Below are 27262 nucleotides of genomic sequence, written 5' to 3'. Positions count from 1 at the left end.
TTTTTACACTGACTTCGAAGTTCCATCACTTTCTAGGGTTTGCGTTACAGTTGATGCGATATGGTGGACGCCTAACAGAAATGAAAACGGTGTGGAAATATGTTGTGGCCTGCACACCGGTGTAGATGGAAGGGGATAGAAAGTTCCTAACGATCTCGCACTCAACTGGCTTCTTGACACGCGACATTCTGACGTTTCCTTTCAAAAAATCGGAAGCTCCCAACGGACCTTTCTCGTCACTTGCTTACGAGCTAACCGTCTAACGTTAACTACTGATATTATTAACGTTTCACCTGGAGCCTGTCTACCAAATGAAGTGACGCGGAGGTTTGATGAGAAATGTATAACGTTAGTTAGCTAAATTAGATGTCGTGTCATTCGGTAAATAAATCGAGCAAAATGATTCGAAAGATTATGCAGAATATCACTAGTTGGAACCGTTAACGTAACGTTACCTAGCTAGCCAACGTTACTTACTGAACCGTTGGCCAGCAGCTAATGAACTGCTATCCTAAATGTGCTGTACTTGTGTTCTTGACAGGTGCAAACTAGCCACGGTGACATAGTTTGCAAGATGGGGATGTCGTTGTCATATCCACTGGTGAAAGAGCCAGAAAGTTATGTGGATCCTGATTTAAATGAAGGTAATGACGTCAACAACCGTTAGTAGCTAAATGGTAAATGAATAAGCTGTGCACGGGCTGGCGTTACCATTCTTGTTTCCAAAACGCCACACTAGACTCCGACGAGATGAATTTTGCAATGGAAATGCATGAGATTAACCTGAGCTACACATATGACATGATCCAGCAGAGGATCCGCTCTATCAAAGAGACCGCCAAATTTGACAGTGAGTTTTGGACCTCATTATATTTGTTAAATATCCTATCAGAAATACTTGGGCTCCCAAGTACTAGAGGTGTCACTGCAGACCCTGGTTCGATCCTGGGCTGTATCACAACTGGCTGTGATTGGAAGTCCCATAGGGAGGTGCACAATTGGTCCAGTGTTGTCTGGTTTAGGGGAGGCCGGGTAGGCGGTCATTGTAAATAAGAATTTGTTCTTAACTTACTTGCCTAGTTAAATACAAAAAAATTATGTTTGACTTTCAGGAAAAACATATTGGTCAAACTCAGGCACAAATTCCTGTTAGGTGCATAAAATGAATCCCATACAGTCATTGAATAATCTTAAATCCCTGTTAGGTGCATAAAAGGAATCCCATACAGTCATTGCATAATCCTAACTGGTTAAATTTGATTACTTTTCTCTATAATTTAGCCTAACAACAGGGTGGAAATGTATGGATTAGACAAACAGACCATCGTCTAACATGGGAAACTAGATTAAACTGAGTGTATATACACTATATATACAAAAGTATGTGGACACCCCTTCAAATTAGTGGATTTGGCTATTTCAGCACCTGTTGCTGACAGGTGTATAAAATCGAGCACACAGCCATGCGATCTCCATTGACAAACATTGCCAGTAGAATGGTCTTACTGATGAGTTTAGGGACTTTAAACGTGGCACCGTCATAGGATGCCACCTTTCCAACAAGTCAGTTTGTCAAATTTCTGCCTTGCTAGAGCTGCCCCAGTCAACTGTAAGTGCTGTTATTGTGAAGTGGAAACGTCTAGGAGCAACAACAGCTCAGCCACGAAGTGGTAAGGCCACACAAGCTCACCGAACGGGACCACTGAATGCTGAAGCGTGTAAAAATCGTCTGTGCTCGGTTGCAACACTCACTACCGAGTTCCAAACTGCCTCTGGAAGTAATGTCAGCACAAAAACTGTTAGTCTGGAGCTTCATGAAATGGGATTCCTTGGCCGAGCAGCCGCACACAGGCCTAAGATCACCATGCGCAACGCCAAGCATCGGCTGGAATAGTGTAAAGCTTGCCGCCATTGGACTCTGGAGTGATGAATCACGCTTCACCATCACCAACTTCGTGGCAACATTTTGGGGAAGGCCCTTTCCTGTTTCAGCATGACAATTCCCCCGCACACAAAGCGAGGTCCATACAAAAATGGTTTGTCGAGAGATTGGTGTGGAAGAACTTGACTGGCCTGCACAGAGCCCTGACCTCAACCCTATCAAACACCTTTGGAAGGAATTGGAACGCCGACTGTGAGCCAGGCCTAATCGCCCAACATCAATGCCCGACCTCACTAATGCTCATGTGGCTGAATGGGAGCAAGTCCCCACAGCAATGTCCCACCCAAAAAATAATGGCACTTCCTGAACTTGATGTCATTGTGGGAAGGGGCTGTTTTCTTAAAGGAGAATTACTACAAATTACTACAAAGTAACAGGGTGGAAAGTGATATCGGACACACAGAAAATGTTAAATACAAATATAATAAATACAATAATCATGAAAAATAAAATAAAAAACATTTTTGATGAGATACATTTTAAAGGACTATAAAATAATGAAGAAATACAGCCTTAACAGCCAAATGCTCCATCTTAACGTACGCAGGGAAAACCCATGTTGGTGAATTCTGGTATATCATCAAATAAGTCAAATCACAGCATGTTTTTGGACTTAATTAATGTTGAAAATTCCATTTATATTCCTAAAACTTTTGTTGAAAATTATGCTGTTGCTGCTCTTGTTGACAAGACATTTTAATAAATAGCCCAATGTCACAACGGTTTTGAAGTTCCAAATCAATAACCACAATGCAGAAACAGTTTGATATATTGAAAACCTAAACATTAAAGTGTATTATCTACACATATGTGTGCAACAATAGTAATCATATGATTTTTTTTTTTTTTTAAACGAGCACCTAATAAACTGCACACGCACCAAAAACCCTGTTGTTTTTACAAGTGACAATATGTTACTCGTATTGATTAGGGGGGAAATCAGGTTGTACGTGCTGTTGAAACTAACACAACAACAAACAAAAAAACACATGGAAACTGGATATCTTTGTTACATCATGGAGTAGAGGACAACCTGCAGAAGATAGTCAGCTAAATTTCAGTGTTGAATTTTGATAAGGGGGTTGCCAAAACAAAGAGAAACAACACTGTTTTGTCAATTACTCATATCGATATCAAGTTGAAATCAATAGAGCGAGAGGGGGGGGATTAGGTTCCACATTCTGTTCACTAGCACAACTCAAAAACCATACGGAATCTGGGAATCATTTGTATTTCACTGGTAGAGGACAACTTGTAGAAGACGAGCTACATTTTGAAGTGTTGCATTTTGATTGAAGAGCGTCGCCAACGTGGGAAGTGTAAGGTAACAACACTTTGTTAATCACTCATATCACACGCTGAAATCAATAGAACGGGGGCAAACGTTTGGGTAGTATGTGCTGTTTAAACGTACATTATACAAAGGCCGTACGGAAACTTGGAATAACCTATACATAGTTGGTTAGATGAGAATTAGTAGAAGGCTTCTATCTATATTTTGGAATGGGGGGATGTTGATTTCAGGAGGCTGCCATCATGGAAATGGAAACAAACCCCTTTTATGTTAGTTAATTTCAACGAATCATGACACACCATAGGATATCAACAGCGACAACGGCTGGTTGCTATTGAAGAGAGAGTTTGAATATCAAATCCGTGTATTTGTGTGGGCCAGGGACTTTTGTAGAGAGACCGCCCCCGGATTATCCGTGCCATTTGAGAAATAAAATAATAGCTGCGTTCTAAATCCTGCGACCCCCCCCCCCCCCCCCCTTGACAAAATCAGCAGTACAAAACCAAAGGTATTGATCGGTTTTAAGTAATTGATATTGTGTCATCGTGTTGCCTATACAACTTTTCTAATAACATCACCAATCTGAGGTCAAAAGGGTGTGTTCAGAAAGTATTTACTACTTGTGTGGATTATTTGGCCTGCTGTGTTTTATAAATGGAACCCGTGTGCGACTGCCTGTGTGTAGAGTACAGCTACGACTGGAACACCAGCGTGTTGGATCTGAAGAACCAGTTTCCCCACTGGACAGCTGATGACCTGCTCAACCTGAGACGGCAGTTTGAGATTTTTGACACCAACAAAGACCGCCTGCTGGACTTCAGCGAGTTGTGAGTGAACGTAGCACACTCAGATGTGACTTTCGATGTCATGTGGCTACTCGGTGGTATTTAGCTCAAGTCTAGGGGGCTGTAGGTGGCAGCACATGCACACAAATTCCATCTACAATAATGAGGTTGGCCTACTAGTAGTCTTGTTGTGAGTCGTGGTTATAAACCATCACACTTGAATAAAGTGGCTACTACTAACACAGACTTACCTCCCTCTACCCCTTGACAGTTGCGCTTCTCTGAACATGGTCAATGATGCATCAACTATGGAGGCCAGGAAAGAAATGTTTAATACAGCGGACAAGGACAACTACAAGTCCATCAACTTCGAGGAGTACCTCCAGGTAGAGCACATATAATGGCTTTGATGTGAAGTTTCTGCATCTACTTCCAACTCAAACCATGTTAGCTTGTATTGCACAACAGAGGATGAGTGTGTCCCTGTTTCGTGTGTCTAGGCCTATATTGTGATTATACTGGTCTGCATTGTAACTGTTGTGTCCCCTCCAGCTGATGTATGACCTTAAGCAGGGCACGCCGGTCCCCAAGCCCCTCGAGAGCGAGGACGACGAGGACACGGCCACCGGTGACATAATCTGTGAAGTGGCACGCATGGACACCTTCCAGCAGATGTGCTACGGCGTCTTCTGAACACAAATACACACACCTGATAACATGACGGATTTGTTGTGCCTTAACTGGAATTGAGAAAAGGACATTGTATAAATTGGCTTTATATAATTCAAAATGATTAAATATACAGTTATTTTCCCAACCTCTTGGTTTGTCTCAGGTGATTATTTGAAGTCGTGATGGGTTCTGGTTTTGCACTGTAGTGCTGAACTCGGTTTCAATTCACAATCACATTCACAACTACTGTCCATGCCGTTGTCAGCTCTAGTTGTACAGTAATGTGACTCAAATAAATAATCAAGGCTGGCAATATCTCAAATTCTTTATTTCTGCCGACCTTAAAAGAAACAAACGTTCAACATTTAAATGTAGAAAAATCTATTGAATTGATGCCGTTGACTTACTGGCTTATATTGTGGATTCAGAGGACCCCTGTCAGCTTAAGCATGAATAGAGTACTACAATCATCAACAACAGCAAACATCAGAGCTAATGCAATGCGTTATATTTTAAAATAATATCTGCATCATTTCACCACATTACTGAATGTTGTGATTACTGGTGATGTAGGAGAATGTTGCGTTGCTGTGGTTCAATGTTCCTTTCAGATCGGGGTGGTGTGGGGGGGGTTGCCCGTCACAGTGTTGCTGCTAGACATCTTCTTCAGTTTGGAGCTGCACATAACACAGAATATGAAACTCAGAACATTTTGAAGCAGGCTCGTATGATTTTTTTTTTTTAGAAGGCAGTAGTTTGTACATGAAGACACTGGGTAAGACCTGTATGGCAAGTTCGATTGACATCCGGTCTTGTAGTTTTGGTGTATTTGTAGTTCTGAGACATTTTGGTGTGTGTAGTTACATGAGAATGCTTTTGGCAAATTTCCATACAGGATTTAGCACGGTGTTTTACCCAAAAGGCTCAGACTTTTCTGTTTCCATCTACGAGGGCCGGCACCATTTGTCTCACTGGGCCATGGCTCTGGCGGTCCTGCTCTCACTCGGGGCCAAAGCCAGGACACTGGTACTTTTCAGCTGACATTTACATAACACTGGCTAACTGAACTTTTAACACCTCACAAAGCAACTGTTTTGATTATGCAGAGGTTGTTGATTCTGCTCTTCACAAGTCCTCACTGTCAGCACTAGCTATGAAAACACAATATCCTTAGTATAACATTAAGGAGTATATACTAGTGTAACACTGGTGTTACAGTTGAAAAGCAGCATGTGTGTCTTATTAAGAAAAGTGTGTTTGTGTACCTGAGACGAGCCAGAGCCTTCCTCACCCATTCGTCCTTAACTGTGGCGCACACCTTTTTGTTCTTCAAGGTGTAGAAGCTACAACAAAAAACACACTATGCATAAGCTTGTTTTACGCCAATGTTTGTAAACAATGGAAACAAAACAATATAGCCTCAACATGGTTAAAACAACCATGTTTATATCATGGATGGTCAGTCCTTGCATCCATAGCTCTGTCTATGAATTTGAGAGTGGTTATATTTCTCCAGGCCCATACCTCAGCTTTTTTCCAAAACAGAGGCGAGGTCCCGCTTTGTTATTGTTTCAATTAAGGACTGTAGCTTTAACCCTTGACCTCGTAGAGATGACAAAATATGAGCATACCTTCTAAGAGTATGGTAAAGGTGTGTGTGTGTGTGTGTGTGTGTGTGTGTGTGTGTGTGTGTGTGTGTGTGTGTGTGTGTGTATACTTTGTTCAGGGCTTACATGATAGCATCGATGTTGCACAGCTCCTTGGAGCTCTGTAGTTTGTAGCCTTTTATCTGCTGGTAGGGTACAGGCTTCTCCTGGTACTCCACACAACAGTAAAGTCTCCTAGGACCGTCTGAACACATGCACAAACATCAGTCAGCCATATGCCACACACACATGCAGACCACAAGAACATGAATGTCAAATGTTTCTTTCGCTGTAATCTATTCTGTGAACTACAATATAGTCTTCTAATCTGATCTAGCCTAACCAACATGACCCCACAAACAGAGTTGGCAGGTCTCACAGCCAGACCTTATCAGACCTTGATAAAACAAAAGTGGTACATTTACATGGGCAAAACTCTTAAACAGGTAAATTGGTTACCAGGTAAACTTACATGCAGCTGAGGTTGAACTGAACATGGTTACAACGCAGCAGAGAAGCAGGATTGTCTCCAGGTATGTGGGAGCCATGGTGATGGTACGTAGGAATCGAGAAGATACACCAAACACGCCTACCGACTGATCCTATATACCCCTACAAACAGGTGTGTGCATCTGAGTGTGTGTTTGTTGATGATACTGATACATGTCAATCATGTCCTTCACTCCTAACCTGTGGTTACTAAATTGAGGACAGGAAGCCCATCTCTGCGCGATGGCTGACAGAGATGCAAACATTGCCTGTTCACCATGACCTGTTTAGTTCAGGCCTTATAACCTGGTTAAGGTCATGTCATAGATGCTTATCTAATGGTGCTTGAATGGTGTGTGTTTCGATGGATATGCATACAGTAGTGTCCTTACAAATCTAGGGACTTAATCTAAAGGTACGGACATCTAGGCCTAATGAATTGTTGGGCTGACAGAGGGTTGCATACTCAAGGCCAACAGAGTAACATCACCCCACATTGGCATAAAAAGGTGTGGTGATCAAGTGTTTAGCTGTCATGTCTGATATTCAAACTCTAATATTCATAAGTCAAGGATCTTTTACAAGCTCAGCATTGTCAGCAATACTATTATGAGAGCACAGGAGGTTGGTGACACCTCAGTGTGGCAGGTAGCCTAGTGGTTAGAGTGTTGGGCCAGTAACCAAAAGGTTGCTGAATCAAATCCCTGAGGTGACAAGGTAAAAATTTGTTGTTCTGAACAAGGCAGTTAACCCACTGTTCCCCAGTAGGCCATCATTGTAAAGCAGAATTTGTTCTTAACTGACATGCCCTGTTAAATAAAGGTTCAATTAAAAAAGAAATGTTGGCGAGAACAGGATTGTGGGAATGGCTGGAGCGGAGTAAGTGGAATGGTATCAAACACATGGTTTCTGGTTTGATGCCGTTCTGTTCCAGCCATTATTATGAGGCAGCCTCCACTGTACGAGAGTGTTTGTGGTGAAGTTATGGAACAATAGCAGGTTGTCAAAACCCCTCGTCTGTGCCGTGACCTATTTAGTGGTTCCTGCAGAAAGCTGACAAGAGCAAACCCAGATCACCTGACCTAGATAAAATAAATGCTATTATTGTGTTCTCATGCAGCACTCAACATTAGTCTCAATAACAAATGCCATGAGAAAAATGGGTAAATACAGCTATGTGGGTTCGATTGAGCCCAGAATCTGGTGCAGCACTATGAAAGAAAATATATGTGGCCTAACTACAGAAGATCAATATAAAGTGCATGTTTCGAAAACGTTTTTGAACAGTTGAATATGGCTTAATAGCTTTAAATCAATTGATAAAAGCTCAAATCAATAATAGTTTAATAGAACTCAGCATTTGCTACTTCTGTGGCAACTATGACAATTTTCGAATGCTTTTTTGTCATTAAGCCACTTTAAACTCTCCAATATTTTTGCAGCTGCTATTGAAAAGCCATCCACATACAGATTTCTGAGAAGTAACTTATTGATTTTGGGTCAGCTACATTGTGTTTTTCACATAAAGTATTTTAGTAATACTCCAACATATTAGCAGGGGAGTGGCAGTGTGGGTGTGAGTTTGGGACAATGTATTTGTATATATTATGGATACCCATTCAGCTACTCTTCCTGGGGTCCAGCAAAATTAAGCCAATTTATACAATTTTAAAAACATTATAATACATTCACAGATTTCACAACACACTGTGTGCCCTCAGGCCCCTACTCCACCACTACCACATATCTACAGTATAAAATCCATGTGCATGTATAGTGCGTATGTTATCGTGTGTGTGTGTGTGTGTGTGTGTGTGTGTGTGTGTGTGTGTGTGTATGTGCGTGCGTGCGTGTGTGTGCGTGTGCGTGTGTGTGTGTGCATGTGTGTGTGCATGTGTCTGTGCCTATATTTGTGTTGCTTCACAGTCCCCGCTCTTCCATAAAGTATTTTTTTAATCTGTTATTAAATCTAATTTTACTGCTTGCATCAGTTCCTTGATGTGGAAAAGAGTTCCATGTAGTCACGGCGCTATGTAATACTGTGTGCCTCCCATAGTCTGTTCTGGACTTGGGGACTGTGAAGAGACCTCTTGTGGCATGTCTTGTGGGGTATGCATGGGTGTCCGAGCTATGTGCCAATAGTTCAAATAGACAGCTCGGTGCCCTCAACATGTAAATACATAAATACAAGTAGTGATGAAGTTAATCTCTTCTCCACTTTGAGCCAGGAGAGATTGACATTAATATTAGCTCTGTGTACATCCAAGGGCCAGCCGTGCTGCCCTGTTCTAAGCCAATTGCCAATCTACTGTAAGTCCTTTTTTGTGGCACCTGACCACAAGACTGAACAGTAGTCAAGGTGCGACAAAACTAGGGCCTGTAGGACCTGCCTTTTGTTGATAGTGCTGTTAAGAAGACAGAGCAGCGCTTTATTATGGACATACTTCTCCCCATCTTAGCTACTGTTGTATCAATATACACTGCTCAAAAAAATAAAGGGAACACTTAAACAACACAATGTAACTCCAAGTCAATCACACTTCTGTGAAATTAAACTGTCCACTTAGGAAGCAACACTGATTGACAATAAATGTCACATGCTGTTGTGCAAATGGAATAGACAACAGGTGGAAATTATAGGCAATTAGCAAGACACCCCCAATAAAGGAGTGGTTCTGCAGGTGGGGACCACAGACCACTTCTCAGTTCCTATGCTTCCTGGCTGATGTTTTGGTCACTTTTGAATGCTGGCGGTGCTTTCACGCTAGTGGTAGCATGAGACGGAGTCTACAACCCACACAAGTGGCTCAGGTAGTGCAGCTCATCCAGGATGGCACATCAATGCGAGCTGTGGCAAGAAGGTTTGCTGTGTCTGTCAGCATAGTGTCCAGAGCATGGAGGCGCTACCAGGAGACAGGCCAGTACATCAGGAGACGTGGAGAAGGCCGTAGGAGGGCAACAACCCAGCAGCAGGACCGCTACCTCCGCCTTTGTGCAAGGAGGAGCAAGAGAAGCACTGCCAGAGCCCTGCAAAATGACCTCCAGCAGGCCACAAATGTGCATGCGTCTGCTCAAACGGTCAGAAACAGACTCCATGAGGGTGGTATGAGGGCCCAACGTCCACAGGTGGGGGTTGTGCTTACAGCCCAACACCGTGCAGGGCGTTTGGCATTTGCCAGAGAACACCAAGATTGGCAAATTCACCACTGGCGCCCTGTGCTCTTCACAGATGAAAGCAGGTTCACACTGAGCACGTGACAGACGTGACAGAGTCTGGAGACGCCGTGGAGAACGTTCTGCTGCCTGCAACATCCTTCAGCATGACCGGTTTGGCGGTGGGTCAGTCATGGTGTGGGGTGGCATTTCTTTGGGGGGCCGCACAGCCCTCCATGTGCTCGCCAGAGGTAGCCTGACTGCCATTAGGTACCGAGATGAGATCCTCAGACACCTTGTGAGACCATATGCTGGTGCGGTTGGCCCTGGGTTCCTCCTAATGCAAGACAATGCTAGACCTCATGTGGCTGGAGTGTGTCAGCAGTTCCTGCAAGAGGAAGGCATTGATGCTATGGACTGGCCCGCCCGTTCCCCAGACCTGAATCCAATTGAGCACATCTGGGACATCATGTCTCGCTCCAAAGAAAAAAGTATTTAATAAGATTATTTCTTTCATTCAGATCTAGGATGTGTTGTTTAAGTGTTCCCTTTATTTTTTTGAGCAGTATACTTTGACCATGACAGTTTACAATCCAGGGTTACTCCAAGCAATTTAGTCATCTCAACTTGCTCAATTTCCACATTATTTATTACAAGATTTAGTTGAGGTTTAGGGTTTAGTGAATGATTTGTCCCAAATACAATGCTTTTAGTTTTAGAAATATTTAGGGCTAACTTATTCGTTGCCACCCACTCTGAAACTAACTGCAACTCTTTGTTAAGTGTTGCAGTCATTTCAGTTGCTGTAGTAGCTGTAGTAGCTGTAGTAGCTGTATAGTGTTAAGTCATCACCATACATAGACACTCTGGATTTAGTCCAAGTTAGTGGCATGTCGTTAGTAAAGATTGAAATAAGCAAAGGGCCTAAACAGCTACCCTGGGGAATTCCTGATTCTACCTGGATTATGTTTGAGAGGCTTCCATTTAAACTTCTTAAGGATTGGTGTCCCGCTAGCGGGACAACTTCCAGTGAAACTGGAGGGCGCGCAATTCAAATAAACAATAATAAATATTATGGATTTTAAACATTTATGTACATATAAGTGTTATATATCGGCTGAAAGCTTAAATACTTGTTAATCTAACTGCACTGTCTGATTTACAGTAGCTAGTACAGCGAAAACATGCAATGCGATTGTTTGAGGACGGCGCCCCACATCAAAATATTTTTCCACCGGCACATTCACATATAACGATTAAATATTCACTTACTTTTTGAAAATATTCCTTTGATTTGTCATCCAAAGGGTCCCAGCTATAACATGTAGTGTCGTTTTGTTAGATAAAATCATTCTTTATATCCCAAAAAGTCTGTTTAGTTGGCGCCATCGATTTGAGTAATCCACTCGTTCAACTTGCAGAGAAAGGAATCCAAAAATCTACCCCTAAACTTTGTTTCAACAAGTCAAAATACATTTCCATTTACTTCTCAGATACCCTAAAATGTAATCAAACTATAATATTTCTTTTGGAAAGAAGTATGTTCAATAGGAAACCGATTTTAGCAGGTCCATAATGTCTTCATGGCGCACGCAAACAAGAATTTCCAAGACTGTGTCCTTCTACTAAAACTGATATTCTTTTAAAAAAAAATTGAAGTTACAAGCCTGAAACCTTGAACATAGACTGCTGACACATTGTGGACGCCATAGAAGTTGCATCCAGGGAGCTAATCTTCAATATGACCTTTCTCTTGCATTTCTAAGAGGATGGTCTCTTAAAAAAAAAAATCTAGTTGGTTTTCTTTGGATTTTCTCCTACCATATCTATTGTGTTATATTCTCCTACATTATTTTAACATTTCTACAAGCTTCAAAAGTGTTTTCTTTCCAATGGTAGCAATTATATGCACATCCTGGCTTCAGGGCCTGAGCTACAGGCAGTTTACCTTGGGCACGTCATTCAGCCAGGAAGTGGAGAAAAAAAGGGGCCTAGCCCTAAGTTAAAGAATGCTGTGGCAGATGGCAGGGAAAGGTGAGGGGAGTGGTTATTGAGGGGAGATATCTTGCAGCCCCCTGGCTCCACACCCAAGCCTTATTTGGACTTCCTGCCTCAACGAGGCAAGGCTGTGGGTGTGCTTTACTGTAAAATAGCATTGTATCTGGTCAAACACAATTTTTTCCAGAAGTTTACTAAGAGTTGATAACAGGCTGATTGGTCGGCTATTTGAGCCAGTAAAGGGGGCTTTACTATTCTTGGGTAGCGGAATGACTTTAGCCTCCCTCCAGGCCTGAGGGCACACACTTTCTAGTAGGCTTAAATTGAAAATGTGGCAAATAAGAGTGGCAATATCCTCTGCTATTATCCTCAGTAATTATTAGCATCACACTGTTGCTGCTTAATAAATACACCTTCATCCTATAACCCACTAGGCCTATTTATTTGTAGCATTGTTCAAGACCAGAATTACCAGACTAGACCAATAATATAGTATTATTGAAGATGTTTGGCATATTAGAATCATATTTAACAATATTATTTTAAGATTCAAAATGAGTTTTTTGTTTGTCTATTTGTTTCTAAACGCCTTTTTTCACCTCTTCCACACTGACTTTATGGAATTCAAAACTACAATTCTTGTCTTTCATAATTTGGTCCGATATAAGTGGATGTGTAGTGTCAGCGTTTGTTGCCGGCATGTCATCCCTAAGTTTGCTTATCTTGCCAATGAAAAAGTCATTAAAGTAGTTGGCAATATCAGCGGGCTTTGTGATGAATGAGTCATCTGAATTAATGAATGATGGAGCCGAGTTGGATTTTTTTCCCAAAATGTAATTTAAGGTGCCCCAAAGCTTTTTACTATCATTCTTTATATCATGTATCTTTGTTTCATAGTATAGTTAATTTTCGTTTAGTCACATGATTTCTTAATTTGCGGTATGTTTGCCAATCAGTTGTGCCGCCAGACTTATTTGCCATACCTTTTGCCTCATCCCTCTCAACCATACACTTTTTCAATTCCTCATCAATCCAAGGGGATTTAACAGTTTTTACAGTCATTTTCTTAATGGGTGCGTGCTTGTTAGTAACTGGAATAAGCAATTTCATAAATGTGTCAAGTGCAGCATCTGGTTGCTCCTCATTACACACCACAGACCAGCAAATATTCTTTACATCATCAACATATGATTCACTGCAAAACTTATTGTACGACCTCTTATACCAGCCTTTGGAACTTTGGTTTTCCTAGACATGGCTACTATATTGTGTTGACCTTCTACAAATGCCTCTTCTGATATTGAAAAGTTCCAAGGATCTCACAAAAGATCATATTTTTCCTGAAATATCTATATCAGCAGTTGAATTTGTGTACTCTGAAATCGTGCATTGCCACCCATAAACTTTCACCACAGAGAGCTGATGTGGAGGAAGGGGTGCATGTTTCTGTTTCAAACAAGATCAGAACTTCTCAGCGACGTCTGAATGCATGGCTCACTGTGCCCTTAGGTTGGATGTTGACACACTCATCTCAAGGTTTTCTCTCACCCACCAACCACCACCCACCACCCACACCCACACTCCACAGCCTTTTTGTCAATGTTGTAGTTTTAATCATAACCAGTGGAGGGGGATATGGTACAGTAATTCAAATTAAAATAAATGTAATCTGCATGAATAGATTTAGTATAATCTCATTCCATTCTGTATTGTTAGATTTGTCAGTAGACATCAGTGATGCATATAAACACTAGATTGCAGTTGCTATGTATTGGCCAATGAGAAGCCTCACGTCGGCCATATTGGTACTCCTCAGAAAAAGCAGTCCTCCATAGGAATGTACAGTATGTAAATTAAATGTTTCAAGGACAAAATAACATGTATTTAAGTATTATTTTGTTGTTGTGGGGACAGTAACGTAAGTACTCTCAAAATGTTTTTATTTTTTATTTGTATGTTTAACTCACATAATATAATTTAAAAGTATGCGTTAAGTAGTCTGTAATAGAATAAACGTGGTAAAAATGAATGTAGACCTCAATAAATGCATTTCTATGGCTTCCAAAATCTGTTTTACAATGGTGGGGGAGTAGTAAAATGGAGGCGCGATGGCAGTCATGTAGTGTATGTATAAATCATTGATAGGCACATATGCAAGCTCTTGGTCTCTGTCTGACCCTCTCATGTCTGTCTGTGTCATATCTGCACTGACTGGCTCTAGTGTTCATTGTCCAGCAGTCTTTGACCTTGTGCATCCCCCGCACCTTGGAGTCTTTTGGTATACTCCAGTCAGCTATCTCTGACCCTGGTGACCCCCCGAAGTCTCAGTCCTTTGGTACAGACTGATAAACTCTATCTCCAGAATGCAGTGGCATCAGAGCAAGTTTTCCTGCTGATCTGTAGACTATCATTGACTTTGATGAGCCCAGTCCTGGAGTTGTGTCAGACAGCCCCATACTTAGATCATCCTCAGTTTAGGCAGAGAGAGAAGGAATGAAAACATGGTGGGGATGTCTAAGTGTAGCACAAACCAATAGACATAACCTTGAACCCGGAGCTCCCAGGTTTAGGATAGAATCAGCCACTAGAAGATGCTGAATAACACCTATAGAAAGTAAAATGGATCAAGCAGGTTCAGAGGAACTCTCTCCGTGAGTTGGTCTATCTTGGTGTTTGTCTCTCCCTGTCTGTCTCTCCCTCTCTCTCTCTGCCATGCAAAACACAGGGCCTTGTTGTCCTCTCATCCTTGAAGAACTGAGAGATAAAGAAGGCAAAGAAAGAAGTGATGATTGGTTATTTGACACTTCCCTCCTTCACCCTCCTCCTGTATGTGTGTGAGTGTTGTTAGTTTGGTGTGAAAGAACAAACATGGCAGAGTGGGCTGTCAACAGACAGAGACAGGAAGTCAAAGGTGACGAGTGACAGATCTCAAAACCAACTTCCTGTTGGGAGTGTCTACTGTTCTCCTCCTTATTTTCTGTCTCCTCTTCTCTCCTTTCTGCTCTCAAAGCTTTGCTTTGTAATACCCAAGTTAATGCTTTGTTATCAGAGGGCTGGTGTAGAGCTGCTTTGTAGTGTGTTTGTGTTTGTATGTGTGTGTGTGTGTTTGTGTGTGTGTGTGTGTGTGTGTGTGTGTGTGTGTGTGTGCACGTGTGTGTGCACGTGTGTCTGTCCTGTCTCATCAGTGCAACAAGGGCCTGATATATGCAATCATCTGTTTACATCTAATCCCCAAGTAATCTCCCTCATAACACAGTTCACTTTGTTTCCTTCCCTGTGCTCACTCATAGAGAGATCTACAGAGAGATCCTTCTCTGAGAAGACACCTTTAATCTCTTTTGCTCACTCACTCTTCCTCTCCCTCTCTTTCTCCCCTCCTCTTTCCCCACATCCTCTGCCACTTTGATTTATTGTGGCTCTTGTGCCCTGTAATCATGTGTTTGTTTTCAGTAACAGTGGCAAGTGAGCCTGTGTTTATTTAGTGGTGCTCCCATACAGTGGCATGTGAGTGGTGATGTGTGTTTGAGTTCAGCGGGAATGTTGTCCAACACAAAAGAGCTAAATGTTTGCACAAGCAAACACGTGTGTGTGTGTGTGTGTGTGTGTGTGTGTGTGTGTGTGTGTGTGTGTGTGTGTGTGTGTGTGTGTGTGTGTGTGTGTGTGTGAGCAAGAAATAAAGTCTTCCCTGTCCACATATGTCTCGCCTTGGGCCTCTCTCCCACTCGCCCTCCCAAAATGGTGGAAAAGGGAGTCCCTTTGAGTTGCCCACCCACACACTGTGTCCTCTGGTCACCTCTCTCCTGCATGGGCTGTGGGGCAACAGAAGCTGCAAAGGCGTTGCCTTAAACTTTCAGTGGAAGCTTGTGTTCCTCGAGTCCTCTCCAATTGAACAAGTACTGTGTTATTAAGTGTGAATTACCAGCAATGATTTAGATACTAGATTACAATGATTCTCATTCTAGAATGTCACACGCACACATACAGCGGAGCATCGTCTTGACTGACATAATTAATGGCTGGTGAATAGTGGTTAGCCCTAAGCCTTTTTCCTTGATGAATATCATCCATCAACAGAGTGACACAAACTACCAAGACGGATGAGAATCATAGTACATTCCCTCTGGAAGTAAGGACACACACACACACACAAACGCGCACCCAAGACACACACACTTTGAAACTATTAGTGGTTGGTTATATATATAACCATGTGAGTCGTGTCGGAGACCTCAGGGTGTGCGAGAGACGGAGATGTTGAGAGGTGTATTTGTCAGTTTTCGTGTGGTTTGGTCAAACATACCCACAAATACAAACACGCACACACACACACACACATGCGTGGGGTGAGAGGCAGGATGGAGCCTGCGGGGTCACCAGGTGACCTGAGAGTGTGCGTCGCAGCCTGTGCTGACAGAGAGACACAACCAAGGCCACCACGGAATCTACCACCACCCCACAACTCTCTCTCTGTTTCCTATCTTTCTTTCCCAGTCACTCTCTCTCTCGCTCTCTCGATTTTTTCTCACTCACTCTACCCGTCTCGCTCTCTTTCCCTTGGGACTGCCGTGATCTGTTCATTCTGCCTTAGTGTACCAGTTGGAGAGAGGGAGAAAGTGTTCCCCTGTTTCTGAGGAGCGAGCCGCCAACGAGACGCCAGCACAACAGATGGATGGATGGATGGAGAGAACAAACGTGTTCTGCATCATATCACTTCACTTTACATAACCGCACACACTGACTCACGCACTCACAGATACCCACACATAGATTAACGCGTAAAAAGTTATCTTTCTACCACACGCTAACAAGAAAAGACAGCAATAGAACGAGAGGGAGGGGGGAGAGAAGGAGAATAAAAGAGGGGAGAGGTTCCCTGGCTATGTTCTTTTAGCGTCAAAGTAAGCAAACAAATAAAAGGACACACACTCCTCCTGGGTTTACTGACGACACCTGCTGCTGCCCTCTTCTTCCTCTGTTGGCAACTTAAAACTTTTTCACACACACACACACACACACACACACACACACACACACACACACACACACACACACACACACACACACACACACACACACACACACACACACACACACACACACACACACACACATACACACACACAAACGCTTAACAGACAAATGCCAGTAGATACATTATGGCAGAGGATTGCAAGGAGATTTGACCTCTTTAGTCCTTTCATCAGAGCATATGAAGGAAAAGAGAGGAGAGGACCATTATGCTAGACTTGATGCACCTGGAGTCTTATTCCGCCAACTCTCCCCCAGCCCTCCCTTAGAGCAGCCGGTGGCTCAGTGGAATCACGTCAGCTGTGTGTACACTCATGTGTGTGTGTGTCTGTGCTCCCTCAGAGTGGTGTGACAGATGCTAGCGATCCCTAGGTCTCGCCACTACGCCTCAGGCATGTTAATGATGCTCCGTTAACTGTGGGCTCTGGTCACACACGTGAACATACACACAAATATCTGCTACCCTCTTTCTATGTTTGAGCCCCAATATAATAGCACAGATTGTGTTGTCAGTTGACCCGTATTCTTGTTCGTGGAGTGTACGTGATATAGGAGGAGGTTTTTCCACTAGCAACACTTCTGTCCTCTTCTTCTCCTCCTTTGTTCTTCTGTCTTAACCACCCACATATCTTTTACATCCCTGGAGCCTTTACCAGACCTGCAGCTGATACATACATACATACATACATACATACATACATACATACATACATACATACATACCTACATACCTACATACCTACATACATACATACATACATACATACATACAGAGAGAGAGAGAGAGACACCAGGTTGCTGTTGACCAGGACGTTGCGGGCAGCCAGGTCTCGGTGAACATAGCTCATGTCAGACAGGTACTTCATGCCCGACGCGATGCCACGCAGCATGCCCACCAACTGGATCACTGTGAACTGACCATCATGTTTCTAACACAGAGAGAGAGAGAGAGAGAGAGAGAGAGAGAGAAGGCGCGAGAGTGAGACATGCTATTTGAAAATATCTCGTTGCCCGAGCTCCTTACACACACACAACACATGTCCAACATCTCTCCATACACAAGCATCCCCCTATCCTTCTCAGCGATGTGTCTACAAAGCAGTTAGACTTATATTTGTCACACTATTAAAGGGCCCTTCTGTGAACTTCTCCCCATGACTCCTTTTATCACTACTTCTATGACGAGTACCCGATGGTGTCTGTGGGAGGCATGAGGAGTTAGTTGGTGATTTGAGGAGGGGGTTTGGAGAGGGCCAAGATGACTTCACTGTGGCTTCAGGAGCTCTTCTGGGGGTTAGTGGGTTTGGTGGGTTTAGGCTTTCTAGTAATTAAGGGAAGCTAGAGTATCCCTAGGGGGTTGAGGGGTGCTCACACACACACAAACACACACTCTCTCACACACACACACACACACACACACACACACACACACACACACACACACACACACACACACACACACACACACACAATATAGATGTGTGGGCAGTAGGAGCCATCTGGGGCCCTATAGGAACAAAACGTGTGTGTGGGGGCCGAAGGTTCGGGGCCGCAGTGGGAGTTAACTCTTCAGATCTGGGAATCCCACAGGAGAATGGGAACACCATCACGACGGTCATCAATCAAAACTACACTGACACAAACGAGCCTAAACAACGGCCTGCAACTCCATAATGTCACTGTGTCACCTCCGACCCGTGGCGAGGTTCTGCCCACTGGAACCCGCGTTCGATAGGCCCCTGCCCTCCACAGCTCGATGTGATTGGACACCGGCTCCACAGCGAAGCTGCCACCCGCTCTCGGCTAATTGGGTCTTTGTGATTGCGCAGTCTGTCGTGGGTTTGGAGGAAAATAAGATGGTGAAAACGGCATTATGGTCTGCGGCGGTGAGTGACGGGTCGATGTGAGGTGATGGGTTTCGGTCTCAAAGCACCAGATGCTCTTCCTAGTTCCATTATGGTGCATTATGGGGACGGGATGATTTCGCCTGAGCAACCGAAATGACACAAAGACGTTCAGAATAGGACCCTGGAGAAACACAAACACACAGCACCCTGTACTAAGGGCCCCGCCCGGACCTGAGAATGGCCCCATACACTGAGATGGAAAGTGTATGGCGAACACATACAATTCACATACAGGTCTCACACACAATAAATTCTCCCTCTGTCTCTAAATTGAGGTCAGCACAAAAGTTACACACTCTCAACACTCTCTATCGAGCTGAACAAGTTCCCATGTGACAAAAGACCCTCTAGGTAGAGCTCTAAACAAAACACATACAACTCGCGTGACCCTGTTGAAAGCGATATTAGACGTGGATAGGACGGAATTAAAGATCGAAGACTTCCAAGTCGGGGAGGGATAAACAGCTATAACAGGCTGTAGTAAAGGACCTGTGTCTTTTCTCTTGAGAGATACCCACTGAGTTTCTTTGTGCAACAGCTCCACTGAGAGAGAGAAGGTGTGGGTGGACGCAAACCCCTCTCTTTGTTCTTCCTCTACGCTTTCACAGCCTGCACAAGATGGAGACTGACTTCTTTTAGAACAGTGTGTAATAATGGCTGTGGTGCGTGCTTGCCTCAGTGGACTACCTGTATACGGTCGATGTAAGGATAGTACGACCTTTGCCAAGAGGTCTGGATCGTTATGGCACGGTAGTGCGCTTGTCCCATAACAGCAAAGTTGCTGGTTTTAAGACCCTTTTTATGTTGACAGTGTCACAGTTCTTATTGTGTAGTTGTCATAGCCTTAGGCAGGGTTGGGGAGTAATGGATTACATGTAATCCGTTACAGTAAGGGATTACAACAAATATGTAACTGTAATCCGTTATGTTACCTGTAAAAAACTTGTACTTGTTACCTGTACTTTTGAAAAACTAGATGATTACTTTGAGGATTACTTTTAAATTCAGAAAGCTGCCTAACAATCATTGTTTTTGAAACCAGTGGACAGCCAGTGAAAAAATGTGCTCTTGCACCAGCTGCATATTGCGGATCCCAGCCTTTGGAATAAAAGTGGAGCTTTTATTGCTCAATCTAATTCCATTGGCCTAATGGACACATGTTCAAACTCGCACACTTTTGACAGCCTTAAAGGGGCAATCTGTAGTTGCTACGTCCATTTTTGGATTTGTAAATTCTATACATGAATGTGAAGATATAATTTAATATTATTATTATATGTATTAGAAAGCAATGGGTTAGAAGAAGCCTACATAACCAACCCATAAAATTACATTTAGATGTCGTTACATTGGTAACATACATTTTTGTCTTCTAATGCCTCTTAAGGGGAAAGTAATCTCAAAATAACTAAATGTTACTTTACCTTTATTTAACTAGGCAAGTCAGTAAGGAACAAATTCTTATTTACAATGACAGCCTATGAGGAAACACTGTGTTAACTGCTGTTAACTGTTCAGGCGCAGAACAACAGATTTTTACCTTGTCAGCTCAGGGATTTGATCCAGCAATCTTTTGGTTTCTGGCCCAACAACATAAGCACTAGGCTACCTGCAGTAATTAGATTACATTACTGAGTTTGGGTAATCCAAAAGTTATGTTACTGATTACAATTTTGGACAGATAACTAGTAACGGTAACTGATTACATTTAGAAAGTAACCTACCCAACCCTGGCCTTAGGCTATTGAGATTCATCAGCATCACTCCAGATCTCACTCCCAATGGAGGGGCGTCAGGTAGAGAGAGATATGAGCTAACGACAGGGGGCGCTATCTCCCTCTTGTTTTTCCTCCATCCTTTTCAGTGAGGTATTGTAATTCTGCAAGCAACAAACAACCTACTGACTGGGAAGAATGTCAGTTCAACGTCTAGTTTTGATTTATACTAACATGAATTCAATGTGAAATCAACAAAAAAGGTCACTATGTCATTGGATTTAGGTTAAAAGTTAGGTGAAAAAAAGACGAAATGCCCTTAAATTGATTACTTTCAGCAAATCGAAACCGTTTTTCACGTTGATTAAATGTCATCACATATATTTGTTTGGCTTGAAATAACGGGGAAACAATGTTGATTCAACCAGTTTTTGCCCAGTGGGAAGAGGTCTTCATATTTGATGTGTTCACAGTTCCAAAGCGACAATAAATAGCCAACAATACACTATTTTATCTATCACTTTTGTTTCAATCTATAAGCAGTTTTCGATCTTAAATTAGTCATATTCAATGCCAAACAACAAAAAGGTTATTATTTGTCACATACTACAAATGTTTCGTTAAAAGCTTGTCTGTTGATTTATCGAAACGATCACGTTATATTGGCTCATCATGACGAATCAATGACGCAGGCTTAGTGTGATGTTGTCACACTACTGTCAGTGACTTAATTGCCAGGAACACAGGTAAAAGAGTAAAAACACGCAGACATTACAACATAATCTACACATATGACATATAACAACTCACACGTTGACAAACACTTACAACCTATGCCAGCGAGATACCACTGAACAGAGAAGCGAAGATACCTACAACTGCGTCAGGAGGGCGAGAGACCTCCTTTTGCCCACAGCGTTCCAAGTATCATTCCCACACACACAGTTTTCCAACAGGGATGCGCGGAGGTAAACGGACACACTTCCTTACAGCACAAATGGCTGCGAGTTTTTGCAAAACAACTTGTGCGTTTATATGGATGTTTACAGTTATTTCCACCGCCCGAGTGTATCCACCGAATGAAGGTAAGGAAATCAGTGTTTTGGAATTGTTTAGGCTTAAGGGGGTTAAGGGGTACGGTTCTCCAAAATATTTGGTTAGGCTACTTAACGTGTTTTAATTGTGGGTCCGTTTTTCCCTTCATATTCGGGCACTATTGGAAACGGATATTTCTTATTTCGCATGTACATACTTGGAGTTCCTACCCGCTGCCTGGAAAGCACAGTTGTTCCTCTTTCATTTGACTTTTATCCAACAATTTGTTTCACAAGCTTAGAACGATGAATGATAATCGCAATCGCTGCAATCAAAAAATGTATGCAGTTGCCTCCCATACTATCTTTCTTTATCAGGTTCAGTCTTTTACAGTTTCATTTTAGCTGAATTTCAATGTTATGCAGTCAGTAGCCTACTCAGCCTAAAGCAGTTTGTACAGGGGCACAAATGAAACCTCCAAATTCTGACAAATGTCACATTTCTAACAAGTAAAACGTCAAACATTTTCGATTTAAGCCGTGACCTACGGCCTTTGCGCAACGGGTTTTACCCCAAATCAAATCAAATTGTATTTGTCACATGCGCCGAATACAACAGGTGTAGACCTTACAGTGAAAATCTTACTTACAAGCCCTTAACTAACAATGCAGTTTTAAGTAAAAAATCATTATAGAGCAGCAGTAAAATAACAATAGCAAGCTATATATAGGGCATACCGGTACAGTGTCAATGTTGGAGCTCCCAGAGTGGCGCAGTGGTCTAAGGCACTGCATCTCATTGCTTGAGGTGTCACTACAGCAGTGGCGGTTCTAGACCAGTTCAACTGGGGGGGCCAAGCTGGGGCCAGTTGTACTGTTAGAGGGGCCAGTTACATGAGACGTTATTGTTGTCATGTAGTTTTCTTCACTGCATTGCAGGCATTAGCAGGCAAAAGACCATGTTCATAATCATCATCGTTGCCAGTGTCTAATAATGGATGTAAAAAAAGAATGATAGCAAAAATGTGTTATGTAAAAATTATTTCATACTCCACATTTAGGGGGGCCACAGGGGGTCCCCCCCCCCCACCAGAACCACTAGTGTACTACAGACACCCTGGTTTGAATCCAGGATGTATCACAGCCGGCCATGACTGGGAGTCCCATAGGGCGGCGCACAATTGGCCCAGCGTCGTCTGGGTTTGGCCGGTGTAGGCTGTCACTGTAAAAAAAACAATTTGTTCTTAACTTACCTGCCTAGTTAAATAAAGGTTAAATAAAAAATGTACAGGGGCACCTATATATATACATGTGTAACGTTTAGCCCAAAATCTACATTCGTTCCAGTATATTTGGGATATTTTATCGATCTTATAATTTTCTATTTATATCTGCATCTGTATGAATACAGTATGTATGGGTTCTTGTTTAGCCTAAGAGTAGCTGAAAATTGAATAATTTTCAGTGTACTGCCAATGGAAAGTGGAAATCACCTTCCCTACCTGCTTGTAACTGTGTGTTTCAGAAACGTTACTGGACACAAGGACAGTTCCTGGCGAGCTGAAATGGGCGGCCAGTCCAACAGAAGGAGGGGTGAGTGGTCCTGCCGAGACAAAATAACCTATTTCAGTGAGAATATGTGTTTGTAATGCATAATTGTACACAGGTAGACTATGGGTGAGTATTTTTTTTATTCGCCATCTCCCTCTGCCTTTATTGCATGCACACCCGCTCTCGCGCTCACTTTCACTCTCTCCAGCCTCTTTGTTAGTTTAAGAGTTATTGGTGAACTTGACTCCTCTCCAGGCTCCCTGCGCTCACTTTCTTTTACTGAACTGCTTGATTGACAAGGTCCTGGTCCCCACACACTGAGCCCTTTGATTGCCAGCATAGCCCACCCCCCACCCCACCCATTGCTTACACACACACACACACACACACACACACACACACACACACACACACACACACACACACACACCCCTCTCCACATCACAGTCGGGGCCAGTGTACAGCTTTACGACTGTGACAGCTGTGATTTCTGTCCTTCAACAAAGACTCCAAAGGAGGGAATAAAACTTGGAGTCATACTCTATGACAGCTCCTATAGAACACCTCAACACACACACACTCTCTGGCTCGGTACGTCTAAAGCTCTCACCAGCAGGGAGTGGGAGGCCACATTATTATTCCATGGTAATAAGATGCCATAGTTAGGCAAGGTCACCATCCAACTCCATAAACGTCCTTGATAAACTATCCAAGATAAACGCATGGAAGGTTTTGTTGTCACTGAAGCTGATTAATGACTACAAATGACTTTGGTCTAATGATCAGAATGTGTGTGTTCCCAGTGGGAGGAGGTAAGCATCATGGATGAGAAGAACGTCCCTATCAGAACGTACCAGGTGTGTAACGTGATGGAACCCAGCCAGAGCAACTGGCTTAGAACCGACTGGATCCCTCGGTCTGGAGCGCAGCGCATCTACGTCGAGATCAAGTTCACCCTCCGGGACTGTAACAGCCTGCCTGGAGTCACCGGCACCTGTAAGGAGACCTTCAATCTCTACTACTATGAGTCTAACAACGACAGAGAGCACTACATCAGAGAGAGCAACTTTCTCAAGATCGACACCGTAGCAGCCGACGAGAGCTTCACTCAGGTTAGGACTCTTGGTTTGTTTTTAATCTCTTTGTTCAATTTTAAGATCTGATGGTGTGTTGATTATGTTTTTTCAATGTGAAAATTACAATGAAGTAACGTTGTTGTGTTCTTATGGCTATTTATTATCAGTAATGATGTTATTATTACGATGATCAGGTGGACATTGGGGACCGCATCATGAAGCTGAACACCGAGGTGCGTGACGTAAAGGTCACAACCCGGAAGGGTTTCTACCTGGCGTTCCAGGATGTTGGCGCCTGTATCGCTCTGGTTTCCGTACGTGTCTTCTACAAAACCTGCCCCCTCACTGTCCGCAACTTAGCAACCTTCCCAGATACCAACACCGGCGCTGACACTTCCTCGTTAGTGGAGGTCAGGGGGTCGTGCGTGAACCAATCAGAAGAGAGGGAGGAGCCCAAGATGTATTGTGGCGCAGACGGGGAATGGCTGGTCCCCATTGGTGGGTGTGTCTGTAACTTGGGATACGAGGAGAAAAGCGGAGCCTGTCAGGGTAAGGCATTTGATTTACTTTTAATTTAATGACCACATTTTCTTCTAAATTGTATCGAACCCCCGGGCGTATGCACTTAGTCGACTGAGCTAAAGTTAAGTCATCAGCTCTTGGACCTCTGGAAGAGAGAGTGAGGGAAATAGGCGAGACTGGAGGGAACAGACGTTCTGAAGACAGTTTTATAGCACGCCATTACTCTCTCTGAAAAGAGAGTCTCTGTTCAACACACACACACTCACACACCAGTTGAGCGTCAGTGCTTCAGTAGGGAATGATATACAGCTGTGGGTTTATTCTCTCAATCTTATTTATTATGGCCATCCCAGCAGGCTAATTATATAACAAAAAGCTTAAACTTTTAAATGCCTGCGGACCGAGCAGAAGGTGTGTGTTTGTCAGTGATAGTAGAGAAAGGGATAGCTATCAAACTTTTCTATATGTGACAGACACCAGGTTCTCTCCCTCCCTCTCTCTTCCTCTCCATCCCTCTCTCTCCATCCAGACCTCCCTCTCTTTATCCATAGCAGAGTTAATGATATCTAAAGGCTGTTTTCTTTAACAAGATTTAACTAGACCCTTGACTCTGATCACCTTTGAACTGAAGTGAAGGACTAGCTATTTTTAAGTATTTCCTTTTCCCCACTCTAAGTTGAAACAGCCCACTCAGGACTGGAGTGCTCTGGTGATTTGCCATTGTACTGTCAGGCTTGACGACCGAATGGTCCCTAGATTACATTTTTTCGTCATATCAATTAGCGGACTGCAAACAATGGACGGGTGACCAATAGGGAGAGAGAAACGACAAAGTGAGGCAGGGAATGAGTAGAAGACTTTTTAGCGCTATAGAGTGCTATGAAGAGACAGAGAGAGAGAAATAGAGCAGTGCAGAGAGATACCGGCGGATAGCGGTGGAGGAGTAGGGGTGGATAGAGGTGGAGGATTGGAGAGAGAGAGGGGGAGGAAAGGAAGGAGGAATTAGTTTGTGAATAGAGAGGGGGATCTATAAGGAGGCCATTTACGGCATAAGGCATCAATGATAGCCCAGCCCCCCCAATTGTTACTATGTTGGGGTGTTAGAGGGGGTGCAGTGGGCTCACACGGGGGCAAGAACACAAACATAAGAGAGGTTACCCCCCCCCCTCCCCTCAACTTTATCCCCCTATGTCCCTTACCCCCAACCCCCCCACACACGCACATACACACACACCTTTAAGAGCAGGGTCATGACCAGGCTTGATGAAGCCGTCAAAAACTTTGACAGGCACACACACACACACACACACAAATACACTCTGTTAAGTTGTGAAGGGCAGGGTCATGACCGAGGTTGATAAAGACGTCAAAACTCTGACAGCTGTGATTCGGGCTGAGAGGAGAGGAAGCAAGGGAGGGGCAGAGAAGGAGAGGAGAGACAACAGAGGTGGTTTAAATGTGAATGGAACAGCCAGACTCCGGAATGAAAAAGGATCTCTGCGTTTTGTTCGAGTTTTGACGACGCCTTTTTAGAGGGACTTTGTTAAGCTGTGGTTGCTCATCTGCTGCTATTACTGTGTGTCCATGTGGGCGTTATCTGTGTGAGAGTGTATGTGTGTTTCTATTTCCTGCAGTGTGTATATGTGTTTGTGTACGATATACAGTGCCTTCGGAAAGTATTCAGACCCATTGACTTTTTCCACATTTTGTTACATTACAGCCTTGTTCTAAAATGTATTTAATCGTTTTTTCCCCTCAAAATCTACACACAATACCCTATACTGACAAGGCAAAAACAGTTTTTTAGAAATTCTTGCAAAAGAAAAATGTGAAAATAAATAAAATATCACATTTGCATAAGTATTCAGACCCTTTACTCAGTATTTTGTTGAAGCACATTTGGCAGTGATTACAGCCTCAAGTCTTTCGGTGTATGACGCTACAAGCTTGGTACACCTGTATTTGGGGAGTTTTTCCCATTCCTCACTGCAGAACCTCTCAAGCTCTGTCAGGTTGGATGGGGAGCGTTGCTGTACAGCTATTTTCAGGTGTCTCCAGAGATGTTCGATCGGGTTCAAGTCCGGGCTCTGGCTGGGCCACTCAAGGACATTCAGAAACTTGTCCCGAAGCCACTCCTGCATTGTCTTGGCTGTGTGCTTATGGTCGTTGTCCTGTTGGAAGGTGAACATTTGCCCCAGTCTGAGGTCCTGAGTGATCTGGAGCAGGTTTTCATCAAGGTTTTCATCCGTTCATCTTTCTCTCGATCCTGACTAGTCTCCCAGTCCCTGCCGCTGAAAAACAACCCCACAGCATGATGCTGCCACCACCATGCTTCACCGTAGGGATGGTGCCAGGTGCCAGACGTGACGCGTGCCATTCAGGCCAAAGAGTTCAATCTTGGTTTCATCAGACCAGAGATTCTTGTTTCTCATGGTCTGAGTCTTGGAATG

General features: G+C 43.3%; 3 protein-coding genes across 9 annotated transcripts in view; 2 read left to right on the top strand and 1 right to left on the bottom strand.

The window, feature by feature from the left end:
• Positions 1 to 25: 25 nt before the first annotated feature.
• Positions 26 to 4838, top strand: si:ch211-122l24.6 (calcium-binding protein J). 7 transcript variants are annotated; one of them, XM_014191473.2, is made up of 6 exons: positions 26 to 327; positions 542 to 644; positions 740 to 850; positions 3922 to 4063; positions 4293 to 4407; positions 4574 to 4838. In XM_014191473.2, the coding sequence occupies exons 2-6, from the start codon at positions 575 to 577 to the stop codon at positions 4712 to 4714; spliced, it is 579 nt and encodes a 192-aa protein (XP_014046948.1). In that variant the 5' UTR covers positions 26 to 327; positions 542 to 574; the 3' UTR covers positions 4715 to 4838. The 7 variants fall into 7 exon arrangements, with proteins under 7 accessions (XP_014046948.1, XP_045570772.1, XP_014046941.1 ...); XM_014191466.2 differs by having other exon boundaries at positions 197 to 381; XM_014191470.2 differs by having other exon boundaries at positions 198 to 348.
• A 162-nt stretch (positions 4839 to 5000) lies between these two features.
• LOC106600142 (C-C motif chemokine 20) lies at positions 5001 to 7034 on the bottom strand. Its single transcript, XM_014191476.2, has 4 exons — positions 6812 to 7034; positions 6427 to 6544; positions 5959 to 6036; positions 5001 to 5370 (listed from the first exon to the last, which is right to left on the bottom strand). The coding sequence occupies exons 1-4, from the start codon at positions 6885 to 6887 to the stop codon at positions 5301 to 5303; spliced, it is 342 nt and encodes a 113-aa protein (XP_014046951.1). The 5' UTR covers positions 6888 to 7034; the 3' UTR covers positions 5001 to 5300.
• Positions 7035 to 21320: 14286 nt separating this feature from the next.
• LOC106600145 (ephrin type-A receptor 4) overlaps positions 21321 to 27262 on the top strand; it is a 32386-nt gene continuing 26444 nt past the window's right edge. The window contains exons 1-4 of the mRNA XM_045714814.1: positions 21321 to 21714; positions 23189 to 23256; positions 24018 to 24326; positions 24485 to 24839. Of these exons, the coding sequence (XP_045570770.1) occupies positions 21588 to 21714; positions 23189 to 23256; positions 24018 to 24326; positions 24485 to 24839 (859 nt within the window). The 5' untranslated portion in view covers positions 21321 to 21587. The remainder of the gene's footprint in view (positions 21715 to 23188; positions 23257 to 24017; positions 24327 to 24484; positions 24840 to 27262) is intronic.

The sequence above is a fragment of the Salmo salar genome, chromosome ssa03, assembly GCF_905237065.1.
Source record: "Salmo salar chromosome ssa03, Ssal_v3.1, whole genome shotgun sequence".
NCBI lineage: Eukaryota > Metazoa > Chordata > Actinopteri > Salmoniformes > Salmonidae > Salmo > Salmo salar.
The sequence above is the reverse complement of the archived record's forward strand: the minus strand, read 5'-3'. Positions and strand labels throughout refer to the sequence as shown.